Genomic DNA, 12913 nt, shown 5'->3' on the forward strand with positions numbered 1-12913 from the left:
GGCAGCCGCTATTGCTCTTTCTATTACTTTTCTAACGTCAGCCACTGCTGCTGGTGCATTACAACAGCATCTGTTTGTTACTACTTTATCTGCTCTTGCTGACATACTGCAGTATGTCCTGAAAGTCATATAAAAGAATTATAAGTAAAGATATCTAACAGCCCAGGACAAGTACATGCAAGTCCATGAAGGAGAACGAAAACACAAAGCTTACTGTGAGTACTTGCAAAATACTTGATTAAAACCAAATGGGAAAGAGAAACAAAACAAAAATATGCAAACAAAAAACTGTAGTGTAGTAACATTAAAGGTAATTTAACAGTAATAATGATATTGAACGTGTAGGCTGAGCGTTAACCTTTCAGCTGACACCAGGTTACACATGTCAGAATTGACATTTGAACAAGAAGGTGGACTGCTAAGTTGTCAGCTAATGTTAGCCAGCTGTCTTTGGTGTAATGAACAGCTAACTTAGCTAAGTGCTAAGTAACAGCTAAAGAATACTGGAATTTCACTCACTTTAACTGAAGAACACACGTCTTGAAGCGTAGCTCATAGCATTTGTTAGCCATTCAAACCTGCTGTTTCCAAACGTTCAAAACAGTTCACTGCATGAAACATTGTGATTATTATCTTTTGAGAAAATTTAATGTGATTTGGCTTCTTGTTGTTGGATGGAGATGCATATTATTATTGGAAGAGATCCATGTTAATATTATAAATGTTTTTTGCTGTAATTCTGCGTTTTTCACTGCTGAGAAAAGTTTCGTTTGCTGACATTAGATCTTCTACTCTTAACATTTTACAAAGCGTGCAGATCCCCTGTTTTAACAGTCATAAGAGCATCTTCATTTACAAACACGATTGAAGCCAACACCAGCTGTGGCTTTAAAATGCAGCACGTGTGTGAATATGAGAGGGAAATGTTGGCACAACGAATGACTAATGTCATTTGTTTTAGTCGATGACCTAAAACTAAAACAAATGACATGATTAAACAAATGACATGATTAAAGCTGTACAATGCTCTCTGCGCTTCAGTAGGGGGCGCGCGTGTTCTTCTTGTCTTCTCTGTGCTGCAGACATTTTCTGTTAAACAGTTTTCCGCCTAATGAAAATGTTTAGCCTGTAGGTGGTTACTCTACCTTCAGCTCGTTTTATTGTGTCTTCCTCACCCCTGGCCTTTGTCTCAGGTCCCGATGTCAGCGTGGATGTGGTGGATGTCACGAAGCAGACAGACAGCGAGATGAAGCTCAAAGAGTTTGTCGACTATTACTACAGCACAAACAGAAAGAAAGTATTAAACATCATCAACCTGGAGTTCTCTGACACGAGGTACTAGCTCTCTGCCTGAAGGCAATGTTTGAAAAATGAGATCTGGCTTCTAAAGATGCCGGCTGCATGGAAAACTCACAGTGCTAATTTCTTTTTCTGTTTGTCTGGGACAGGATGAACAGCATAGTGGAGAGTCCACAGATTGTGCGGCGGTTATCTTGGGTAGAAAACTACTGGCCCGATGACGCTCTGCTCGGGAAGCCAAAAGTCACCAAATACTGTCTAATCTGTGTTAAAGACAGCTACACAGACTTCCACATCGAGTGCGGTGGCGCCTCTGTCTGGTACCACGTTCTCAAGGTTAGAGAAGTGTGTCGGGATGATGGGAAGTCAAAATATATTCGGCACTGATTCTGAGGCTTTGACAGGAAACACGGAATTTATTTCACTCCTTTGCTCATATGATGGCGATGACGCTGGAAATTGTGATTATGTTTGCAGGGAGAAAAGATCTTCTTCCTCATTAAGCCCACCTCGGCCAACCTGTCTCTGTACGAGCGCTGGAGGTCGTCGTCCAATCACAGCGAAATGTTCTTTGCTGACCAGGTGGACAAGTGTTACAAATGCACATTGAAGCAAGGCCAGTCCCTGTTCATCCCATCAGGTCAGAGCTGGTCTCCTCTCATGAGTCTAGCTGAACATGTTTCGCTCTTTTCCTGTTCTCATGAATGAATGGGACAGACAGAAGCCTTGTTGACTCAATCACAAGCAGGAATCACACTTCCCGTGAGTCCACTTTGGTCTCAGTGATGTAAATTTTATCATCAGACGGTCAGCACGAAGGCCAATGCGGACATGCCTGCCAGTTTTTTTTCTTTCCCAAGGGTAGTTTGAGGTGTAGCTGAGCGTCAAGCAACCGACCTTCTGATCTGCTGACGACCTGCTCTTCTTCCTGAGCAGCAGCTAGAATAGAATAGAGTAGAATGCCTTTATTGTCACTATACAGATGTAAAATGAGATACAGAGCATCTCCTAATCAGTGCAAACATGTGGGAAAAGAAGCTAACTTAGCTAAGTGCTAAGTAACAGCTAATAAGATAGTCAGTATGAGCCCCTTTTTACTCATAGCTCAGCTGTTATCTTCAGCTGGTGCATCATGTATGACGTTGGCCTGATTTACACTTGTGCGGGGAATCTTTGTAGAGCCTGTATCTTCGGGGTTTTTTGTTTTTTCCCCAGAAGCAAATATAATTGTCCCTCAGGTTTTTCAGCTCTTTGTACACTCCCTCACATCTCTTCTCCCTCTAGGAATCTGCTGACAGTTGTGATTCTTGTATCGATGCTGTGATTATTGTTCTTTATACTGAAGCGATTATTGTTGTTCTCTCACTGATGAATTCAAAAAAAGTATTTGGAAATGCACAAGAGGAATCAGTGGTCCAGAACAGGCCGATCACAGTAGTTGCAGACTGTGTCAGCCCCGACGTGTAGTTACATTTCTCAGAAGGTGCACTTCCCAAAGTAAACTGCAAGCTGCTTTGCAGTCCACTTTCAGCAGCTTCTCCTTTTCACATTGTTTAGGACTTGTTACTTGGTCTGATCTGATACTGAACTGCAGTGACCGATATTTTTTCCACGTAGCCTAAAATTGGACTCTCTTATTTTAGCCTTATCTTGTCTTAAAACCAGAGAGGACAGATCGCATGTGGCTAGTCATAAAACATGCATATACTGGTGCTGTCAGCGTTAATCTCGTTAAAATGACGTTAACGCCACAGACGCATTAACGTGGCAAATCTCTGTTAGCAAGTTAACGTGGCTCGCCCCGTGCGAGGGGCTGCACGGCATCAACGCATCAGCGCGTTTAGCTCGTTAACACGTTAGCGCCATGCAGCCCCTCCCACAGGGCGATCTGCGTTAACTCACTAACAGAGATTTGCCGCGTTGATGCGGTTATGGCATTAACGTCATTTTAGCGAGATTAGCGCTGACAGCACTAGTATACAGGTAATACTTCCTTAACAATAAAAATGCAAGAAATGTTGTTGTTTGCATTCAGAATGCTGCATTGATGTTATTCTTGTAAATACTGGATGATTATCTTGTCTCATCTGGTTCCTTCAGGTTGGATCAATGCAATACTGACACCTGTCGACTGTCTGGCGTTCTCTGGACACTTTGTCCACAACCTCAGTGTGGAGATGCAGATGAGGTTTGGGCACCTTCCTTTTCACACACATTCATTCTTTACGCTTGTTTTTAGTGCACTGGGTTATAACGTGATCCACTGTGCCTCCTGCAGACATTCCTGTGGTGATCTAGTGTGACCTTAAAGGCCTCGGTTGATATTATTCAGTAGTTTCCAATTCTTTCCTGCTCCAAATTCCACCAATTCTGTTTATGAATTCTCCCTCTTTGGAAGTACTTTGTGAATTCCATCCTTTGTTAGTAATCCGTGATGATGTTTAGCTGAAACCTTTTTTTTATCTTCCTCAGGGCATATGAAATTGAAAAACGGCTAAAGGTCAAAACTCTCACTCCTTTCCCCAACTTTGAGACGGCGTGCTGGTATGTGGGGCGACACCTCCTCGAACGATTCAAAGGTGTGGTACTCTAATGTAAACACTCATCCTCGTTTCACTCGATATTTCTCCAGAGGAATGCGTGAATGCGGAGAAAACACAAACACTGTCAGAAATGCATCTTTTTTTCTGGGCTGCACATTCAGCATGTGGCTGCATGTCTGCAGCGCAGATGAGGAGCTGGATGCTCTAATATTATTTCAGTCATTAAATCGGTGAATCGCAGAGTTCACAGATGATTAGCTTCAAAAGGTTTGGCCCAGCTAGAATCACTTGCTCCATTACAAGCCTGTGTTTAAACTCCCTTCAGCTGGCGTGGCCCAACTGTTTATGTTTCCAGCATTTTCTGTGTATGTTCATGTGTTAAAACCAGATTGTGATTTTGTGTGGTGCACGCCACCTCCAAACTATAAAGCTCTGTCATTAATATGCCATTATTCTTTTGAAAAGCCACCTATTATGCTTTTCCTTATTTTCTGTCATATGTAGTATACGGTTCAGTCGTGGACACACATATTGAACGTGGCTTCAAATAATGAGTTCAGTGTATTTGCATGTAATCCTTCAGACGGCTCTCTCAGGCAGTGATTTTCTGCTCTCCTCAAAGATAGGAAATACACCCCAATATGGTAATCTCAGAAGCCCCACCCACTAGTCCTTTGTTTGTGAGGGGCAGCCAGTCACAGGAAAGTCGGTTTACAGAAACGGTGGCCTTAAAGGGAGAGGCTTGTTTCACACAGAGCTGCGCTAGGCTCAGCGTGAGATAAATAGGGATTGTGAGTCATGAAAAGCTGGTCTAGTAGAAGATAATATCCAGAGTAAATCAGCAAGATGATGGTGGCTTGCACCTTAAGAGCTTTAACATGCCGCTTGGCTGTGTTGGGGTTGATCTGCACGTCTGAATTAAGGTAACAGGACAGTGTTGTCTAAACACAAAGTCGCCCTGTTGATGGGAGTCCCTCTTCTGTACACTGAGGAGTGCAGTAGCTTTATCTTCTCTCAGCTGTTCTCCTGTTGATCAAAGGCTTATTTCAGTTAGATCCTGTAAATCTCGCCACCACTGGGAATTTACACTGTCCGTTGTGCCCTTTTTAACTGCAGTAGTCCCAGCTGCTCACAGTTCAAAGGCCACGATTCACTCAGTGATAAAATTTGCATTCTTTGCTCTGTAGGTTTACATAAAGCGAATAAGCAGCCAGCTCCATACCTGATACATGGTGCCAAAATCATCAATGGAGCCTTTAGAGCCTGGACTAAAAAGCAGGTATGGAGGCAACTAAATACAAAATAGAGTGTATCTAGTGTCATGTATCTGTCTATTTTCTTAGAAACTTTTTTTGTATTTGTTTTGTTTTTTGTAACAGGCTCTCCTGGAACATGAAGATGAGCTTCCAGAGAACATGAAGCCATCACAACTCATTAAGGATCTTGCCAAAGAGATCAGATTGTCAGAGGTATTTTTATTTCTAGGTGGTAATTTCATAGTTTTTTGGCTCCAGGAGAAATTAATGTTTCATATTATGACATATAGGAAACCATAGAGGTTTGTCTAGAGGACGATGCCTTATTTTTGCTAATCAAAAAGCTTAATATTCATATTTGGTTTTTGCAAATTAACCCTTTCCACTTAGGCCTCTCCATAAACTCTCAAATGTCAGATTTGCAGAAAAATTAACATTTTATTGCCATCAAAGAAGGCTGATGTTCTGTAGATTATGAAGCCCTCGTCTTTCCGCTAATCTCAATGATAAAAAATACTTTACTAAATTTTTCTTTACTTTTAAAATTGGAACTTTCTTTTGGCAAAAAATTATTCTTTTGTTACATGTGGTAGCAACAAAAAGCAAACCAAATCTTAGCAGCTAACATTTAGCCAACAGCTAACATTTAGCTGATAGCTAAATGTTAGCTAACATTTAGCTGATAGCTAAATGTTAGCTAGCTTATCTAGCATTAAATACCATGTTAGTGCTATGAATAGCTGTTGTTCAGATAACTTGTTACTAAAAGATTATCTTGCAACACACAGTGGCATTGTGTTTGCAACCAAATGGTGAATAGAAAGAATGTGTTTTTATGTTTTGTTTGTATCTCTTAGTTGAGCATACAGTTAGCCCAGTGGTTAAAGTAGGATTTGCCAGGTGGGGGTCCCTAGGTTCAGGTGTAGCAGAGACAACTACATCCTCCTATACATATATATAAGCTCATGTTACGTTTGCCATTACAGGTGCTTTGTAACTTCTTGACAGTATAAAGCTGGAATTCTGCAGTTTTTACTAAAGAACATGATACACTTAAATCAATGACATCTTCTACAAGCGAGTCCTCCTACTTAGCAGCCATATTAAAAAGCATCTGAACACTAATATTTGCATTTACCTTGAAGCATTATTTAAATTAGCTTTCATTTTAAAGGTCAGCAAGACACACAAACTTTATGCATCGAATATTCAGAGAGTTTGCTCACTCTTCACACAGATGGGATTTTAAAAGCTTCTCTGGTATTCATAAAACTTTCGTTCTATCTAAAATTCTCTCATAAGTTTCAGTTTAGACTTGAGGGTCCTATCTTTCTCTTACAGTGTCTCAGATTTTAAACCCACCAGTGACCAAGGATATCACAGTCTGCCCTGCATCAATCCAACATAGTTCATCACTGAAAACCAGAGCACAGCACTGCAAACGACCTGCTCTTAATATCTAGTAAAATATTGAGGAACATGGAATTATTGTCATTTAAAAAACATGTTGGAATATGAAACATCCCTATGTCAGCAACACATCATCTATAGATCCAGTATCTGAATAATAAAACTTTGAAATGAATTAGAACATTACATATAGACTTTAAAGTTGATCAAATGACACTTCCTGAGCACCTGGACCGCCTGGGAATCCCAGGTGCTGTAAGCTTTGGGCAGCACAGTGCTTAGGACTGTTGCCTCACAGCAAGAAGGTTCTGAGTTCAATTCCACCATCAGGCCGGGGTCTTTCTGTGTTGAGTTTGCATTTTCTCCCTGTGTTTGCGTGGGTTCTCTCTCTCCTCCCACAGTCCAAAGACATGCAGTTAGTGGAGCTGGGTTAACTGGTCACTCTAAATTGCCCATAGGTGTGTCTGTGTCGATGTTTTAGCCCTGAGACAGGTAATTTTATGTAGAAAATAAAGTGCAGTACCAGGTGACTACATTCTGAAGTGTTGTAAATGATCACACCAGTGATAAAGTTAAATAATAAAAACAAAATCCTAATTTAGGTTTAATGAACTCACAGAAGGTTTAACGGCAGGTTACAAAGTCAAAAGTTGACCTTGATTTCTTTTACAGAACACAACAAAAGCCATTAAAAGCGAAGCTCCAATTAAGGTACCAGTTGAGGAACCGTTGTCCACCCAGTCCGAGCCTGAAGAAGCCGTGTCTCCAGCACATGTCCCCTCACCCAGCAGAGAGAAGTCCAGAAAGAAAAGCTCAAAACCCCCTAAACCCCCTAAACCACCCAAGCCTCCCAAACCTTCAAAGACGCCCAAGCCTCCGAAGGTGCCAAAGGTCAAGGAAGGAGGAAAGAAGAAAGCAAAGTCAGCAAAGGAGTCATCACCACCTCCTAAACCCTCCAGTTTTGCTGCGCTGGAGTCCCATGCAAAGGACATTTTGAGTAAAATGGACCAGCCAAAAAAGCCTAAGGTGAGCATTTAGTTATGTTAGCACTTTTTTATAGAAATGATGGTTTCTAGTTTCATTGTAGGTCAACCGTTCTGTATCTGATTATGCTATGAAATGTTCAGCTGCTGCCTGCAGGCAGCTGTAAAGTGTTAGCATATATAACTGGCTGCACAGCTTTCCCTGCTAGTATGCATTAACTGGTGCACATGCTAAACAGGCTTTTTTTAATCAAAGAAGTGCGTCTATGTCTACGTAAGGGTGGCCGATGCTCGGTCATATACCAGGTCATCGTTTTTTAACTGCAGAGGTGTAACATAACATCTGTGAAAATGATTGTATGTATAAGCATTGAATTAAGATTTTATAGATTAGACATGTGATACACAGTTCAGTTAAACTCTTTCTGCAGTTCCACTTTCTGCCTTTGCAGGGCAGAACAGTTTCACCGATTGATCGTTCTGTTATGTTTCTCTGTAATTGCTTTCATTTTCCAGGCTGTTAAGAATGTCCTGAGCATGTCTGAGAAGGAAATGTCAAAGCAGAACAATGTGGAAAAGTTTGATATCAGAGAGCAGAATAAAAACAAGACTGAAGCGAAATGGAAGTACAAGGTAAGTTTACCGGAGCTGTTATTTTAAACTAATGGTGGTGAAGACTTTCGCCTTGGCCTGCAACAGCCAATGCATTTGAAATTCTTTAGGCAATAAGCTATGAAGGTTACAAGTTGAGCAGCTGAATAGAAAAAATGCAGGACCATCCAACAATGATTTGAACACTTCACTTCAAAGCAATCAGCCAAAGTAATGATGCGGCCCAAGTCGCACATTTGAGGCCTGCACCTCATCAGGGCTTCTCCAGAAACGTCCGCCCTCCCAGAGTTTACCTAATGGAATTACGCCATGTCCATATCCAGTGCATTCCATCTAAGTATTTACATATGCCCCCATCTCCTTTTAAAGCGTGTTGTATCGTTATTGTAGAACAACAGGAGGAAGTTTTTAGCGGGGAGAAAAAGAAAGTGTAATTTTGGTGAACGGAAGACATTAGAGGGCTTTAGTTTCTTGGAAAATACAATGCCAAACTGCTGTGGAATGTATTAAACCCCTCCAAGGACCTCCATCCCACTGCTCGTTCACATCAGGCCAAACATTTACAGATGGGGAAGAGACCCCGTTAGACCTTTACCAAGGTCACTGACAACCACATCTTCACTTGTGATCACTGTTCATTTGTGCAGAGGCTCGCAGCTTCTCTGTTAGGTCTATAAAGCTCGTCGGTGTCGCACGGCAGTGTGAAATTTCTGTTTCAGATTACAGCACGTAGGAAACAAAAACAGCTGAGGAGTGAATATTTGAAAATGTGAAAATGGATGTTCTTGGGTTGCAGTTAATTACAGTGTGATCAGTGGGGACTTTCATGGCAGTCGTTCTGCATTCCTCTATGTGGATTTGGTTTAGTGAAAATTGGGTCAGAAAATTTGACCTGTTGGGTTTAACATCATGAGGTACTCACCCTTTTAACAGCAAGGTTTATTTTAAGAGTTGATGAAACAGTTAATGACAGCGTCTTTTCTTTTCTTTTTTTAAATTCTGATTGTTTAACAGGTTTCCTAAAGTACACAAGGACTGAGAATCTTTATGTGCCAAGTTTTAGATCATTTCTTCATTTATACGATTACTTTTTTAAGTTCCAGTTAGCTACATTTACATTGAAGTGTAAAAATGAAGGCATGAGACAGAGGCCACATTTCCTTTAAACTTCAGCTAGAATCAAAACAGTGAGCTAAGAGAGGCTCAGATGCTCTGTAGAACTGAGGGAACATAGTTATATGCAATTAATTTTTCCTTTGAAATAAAAGTACAGAGTCGGTTTAAATTGGCATGAAGTGTTCTCATTAATGCAGTGAACCAGAAATAGCGACACCAAGATATCTGTCATCCTCTCTGTTCTTTAACATAACGCTGATTACTTTTAGCTTCTCTGACATTATTTTCCTTGGAATGTTGCAGAATAGTAAACCCGATTCCCTGCTGAAAATGGAGGAGGAATGCAAATTTGACAGAACACTGCTGTCAAGCAATAAAGACAGATTCAGCTTTACTATGTCTCACAGGAAACTGCTGAGGTATGTATGGAATGGCTGCGATCGCCACGTAAATGTTCGACTTCAGGTCTTTGAAGAGACGAGCACGCCAGCTTTCTCATGTGGTGTATTTTGGTGATTGTAGAGCCATGTGGCTATCAGCAGCATATCCATTAGAGCTAATTCAAGGACTTCTCGCTGCGAGCGCCTGGCTGAGCCTCGTATCACTCCCTTATTGTCCTGCGGTTTCATTTTCAGCTCCAAGACCCTGAAACCTCAGACCAACTCAAGTGTTTTTGGATCATTACAAAACCTAAAAGAGGACAAAACCAAGCCAGTGATAGACGAGTATGAGTACGTCTCAGATGAAGGCGAGCTGAAGATTGACGAATTCCCCATCAGACGGAAAAAGAACACTGTTAAGAGAGATCTTTCCTGTGAGTATTTTGGGCTTATTTGGTTCGTGTTTCAGTTTGTTTAAATTATCAAGTTAGACTGGGCAATTTTCAGAGTATCGGCTTCAATGCGTATGTATCAAAAAGTGCCAAAGATTTACTCAGCGATATACTCTTGATCTGGTATTTCCTGTTCTAAATTAAAAACATGTTTAGGGGCATGTTTTAGCTCTGTAAAATGATTTTTTAAGACAGATGCATTAAACAGTTTGGTTTATTTTTGTACATAAATAATGGTTAAACCATTCTGACATTTCAGTTTTTGCTTAACATCTGGAAAAAAAAAAGCTTTGTTTGAGAGATTAAGAACTGTGACAACATCAGCCTACACGGCACAAAGCATCACTGCTGTTTTGATTGCTGACCTAACTGTAAAATGACTACTTTTTTAATGACATAGTTATCAGATGATTGACTAAATTTTCAGTAAAATTACAAAAAAGAAAGAAAATCTCGGCAATTCAAGTCGAATTACTTGCATTTACATAATGTGTTGTTAAAGAAGAGCAAGCCCTGTTTTGTCACGAGTTAGTATATACAGCTCGTTTGTGACTGTAGCTGAAGGAAATTCAGCTAAAGACGAAGTATGAATAACAAAAGTGTCCACTTTAACTCTAAAAATCTCTAACTTGTGGTAGCACGAGTTACCACAGCGTTGTTGTTAGTAGGGATGGGTATTGTTTAGGTTTTATGTTTAGCTGTTTTCCACTTTTTCTTTGGTCATTTTAGCCTTTTTGGCCAGGGTGAAGGGAGCATCTGCCATCAAACAAGAAGACAGCTGCATGTAGCCATGATGATGTTTGCTAGTTCACATTAATGTAATAACGTGGTTAGCCTACTCAACGTAAATTACACACGAACAACGTTAAGCTACTCACGCAGAGAAGAACGGCTGCTGCTGCATCATCATCCTCATCATTTCTGCTACACTGGCAGGGCTAGGGGCCAGGACTCTGCTCTTCGGGTTTTTGGGGATGTTGCTAACTCCGGGTCCGATAACAGGCACCACACCCGCAGTAGATGTGCTCGGTGTGAGGTCTCGCAGCAAGCTATCAAATACGGCGCATTTCTCGGCTTTTAACAAAATGCTATGCGTCGCCAGGTGTTTCATCAGATTCGAGGTGTTACCTCCTTTGCACAGTATCAGCTTGTTGCAGGCTGCTGAGTTTGCATCTTTTGCTGTGAAGTACAGCCAGACTTTTGACCACTTTGCCTTGGTCATTTTTAATCTGCTCTAAAAGAACATACGTACCTGGCCCCGCCTACTATGCTTGCAAAGGTAAAATGATTGGCTAGAATCCAAAGTGTATGACATCTCAGGGAAAAAAAAGCATCGAAATAAAGCACCGAAATGTGCGCTGCTTTTCGGTCTGGTTACTACCGTTTATGTCAGAACCGGTGCCATCCCTAGTTGTTAGTCTTATTGGAAGACTAGTCTTAAAATGTTACTAATTCCGATGTTATGGTGCTGATTGTTACATTTGTTTTTCCCTAGTTTTATCAGACATCAGAGAACCTATTCAGCCAGCCAAAAAAACAAAGTTTCAACCCTCGGTGACTAAGGTATGTACGACATCACCTGTATCTGCTATTCCCAAACGTTGGAACACTGAGGCCCAGCTTGAAAATCGTCAGCCTCCCACCGTTAATGAGAAAAATAATCAATACAAAATTAGTGCTTACATTTTTGTTTAGGTTGATTCTCATAAACAGTTGTCCTTTTGCAAACTGCAGTAAGATGTAAGCTCCAGTTCTGCGCCTTTGTTTTATTATATTTGATGACATTTTACACTAAGCTTTAACATATGAACATCAGTATTTATGAGACATTCAAACAGAATGACAAAATGTAAAAATTTATATTTTATACTTATTTATTATTTGTAAAATAACTTTCACTGCCCACCTACAGTAAGTTCTATGTGCTGATGAAGCATACTAATAATTCCAAAAAATAATACACTTTGTGGTGGAATCACTTTGGACAGACGCGCACACTCGATAAATGTAAAGTTTTTGCACTTAACAGAGAATTTAATGTTTTGGCGTTTTATCCATAAAACTTAAGCAGTTATGACGTTAATGTGATGCATAAACAGACTGTGAAAAAATTCTGCAGTGCTCCTTTAACTCAGAGGCGGAGACTTCCTGTGCTGTGGAGCCACACACACTGATGAGAGAAAGAGCTGTGGCATGAATGGAGGAAGAGGAAGAAAAAGCCTAGACCAAGTTTACTAATGAGAGGTCACTAGAACCCATATCACAGCCTTGATCTGCAGTTTCCCCGGATATTTCAAATTCTGTGTTGTTGTGATGCCATGCCACTCATTTAAATACATATTAAAATGAAAGATTATAAATAGATGTTAAAACTGAATTTTGTCTTTTTAATGAAAAAATTATATTTTTGAATTTAACATGTTTCAAAGAAGCTGGGACGAGAAAACAGAAGACTGAAAAAAGGACAAAGAACATTTTAGCTCTAATGTGATTAATTAGGAACATTTTTATTTAATCACACTGGATATAGGTAAACATAATGACTCCATATTGTAGTGGTTCATACAACATGTGACACGACACCATCCACTGCGAGCATTTGGTATAAAAACTTGTTAAATGAAACGTGTGTATACTATTCCTGCTGTGACAGAGCCGTGCAAAGAAAGTAGCTTAAACATTTCTGGTAAAATAGAAGATATGAAGAGGTTCATCACGATGAGGAGGACATTTGATTTAAGGCTTCTTTTTGTGGTTCATGCAATTAATTATTGATTAAGAGAATATAAAATAATCTATGTAGCAAAGGGACAAGACTGAAAACCAGTGTTAGATTATCACTATCTGAAAGCCCTCAGCCAG

At 40.3% G+C, this 12913-nt stretch overlaps 1 protein-coding gene across 2 annotated transcripts in view; it reads left to right on the forward strand.

Moving 5' to 3' along the window:
• The window catches only part of phf2 (PHD finger protein 2), a 41087-nt gene that overhangs the window by 18199 nt on the left and 9975 nt on the right, over positions 1 to 12913 (forward strand). For both annotated transcript variants that reach the window (XM_085455641.1, XM_085455642.1), the window contains exons 5-16: positions 1194 to 1335; positions 1449 to 1635; positions 1777 to 1939; positions 3400 to 3487; positions 3772 to 3878; positions 5030 to 5121; positions 5222 to 5311; positions 7181 to 7534; positions 8008 to 8124; positions 9523 to 9638; positions 9855 to 10033; positions 11547 to 11614. In XM_085455641.1, the coding sequence (XP_085311767.1) occupies positions 1194 to 1335; positions 1449 to 1635; positions 1777 to 1939; positions 3400 to 3487; positions 3772 to 3878; positions 5030 to 5121; positions 5222 to 5311; positions 7181 to 7534; positions 8008 to 8124; positions 9523 to 9638; positions 9855 to 10033; positions 11547 to 11614 (1703 nt within the window). The remainder of the gene's footprint in view (positions 1 to 1193; positions 1336 to 1448; positions 1636 to 1776; positions 1940 to 3399; positions 3488 to 3771; positions 3879 to 5029; positions 5122 to 5221; positions 5312 to 7180; positions 7535 to 8007; positions 8125 to 9522; positions 9639 to 9854; positions 10034 to 11546; positions 11615 to 12913) is intronic.

This window comes from Copadichromis virginalis, linkage group LG5, assembly GCF_057382275.1.
Source record: "Copadichromis virginalis isolate Kocher_CV1m ecotype Utaka linkage group LG5, C_Virginalis_male_GT1.1, whole genome shotgun sequence".
Lineage (NCBI taxonomy): Eukaryota > Metazoa > Chordata > Actinopteri > Cichliformes > Cichlidae > Copadichromis > Copadichromis virginalis.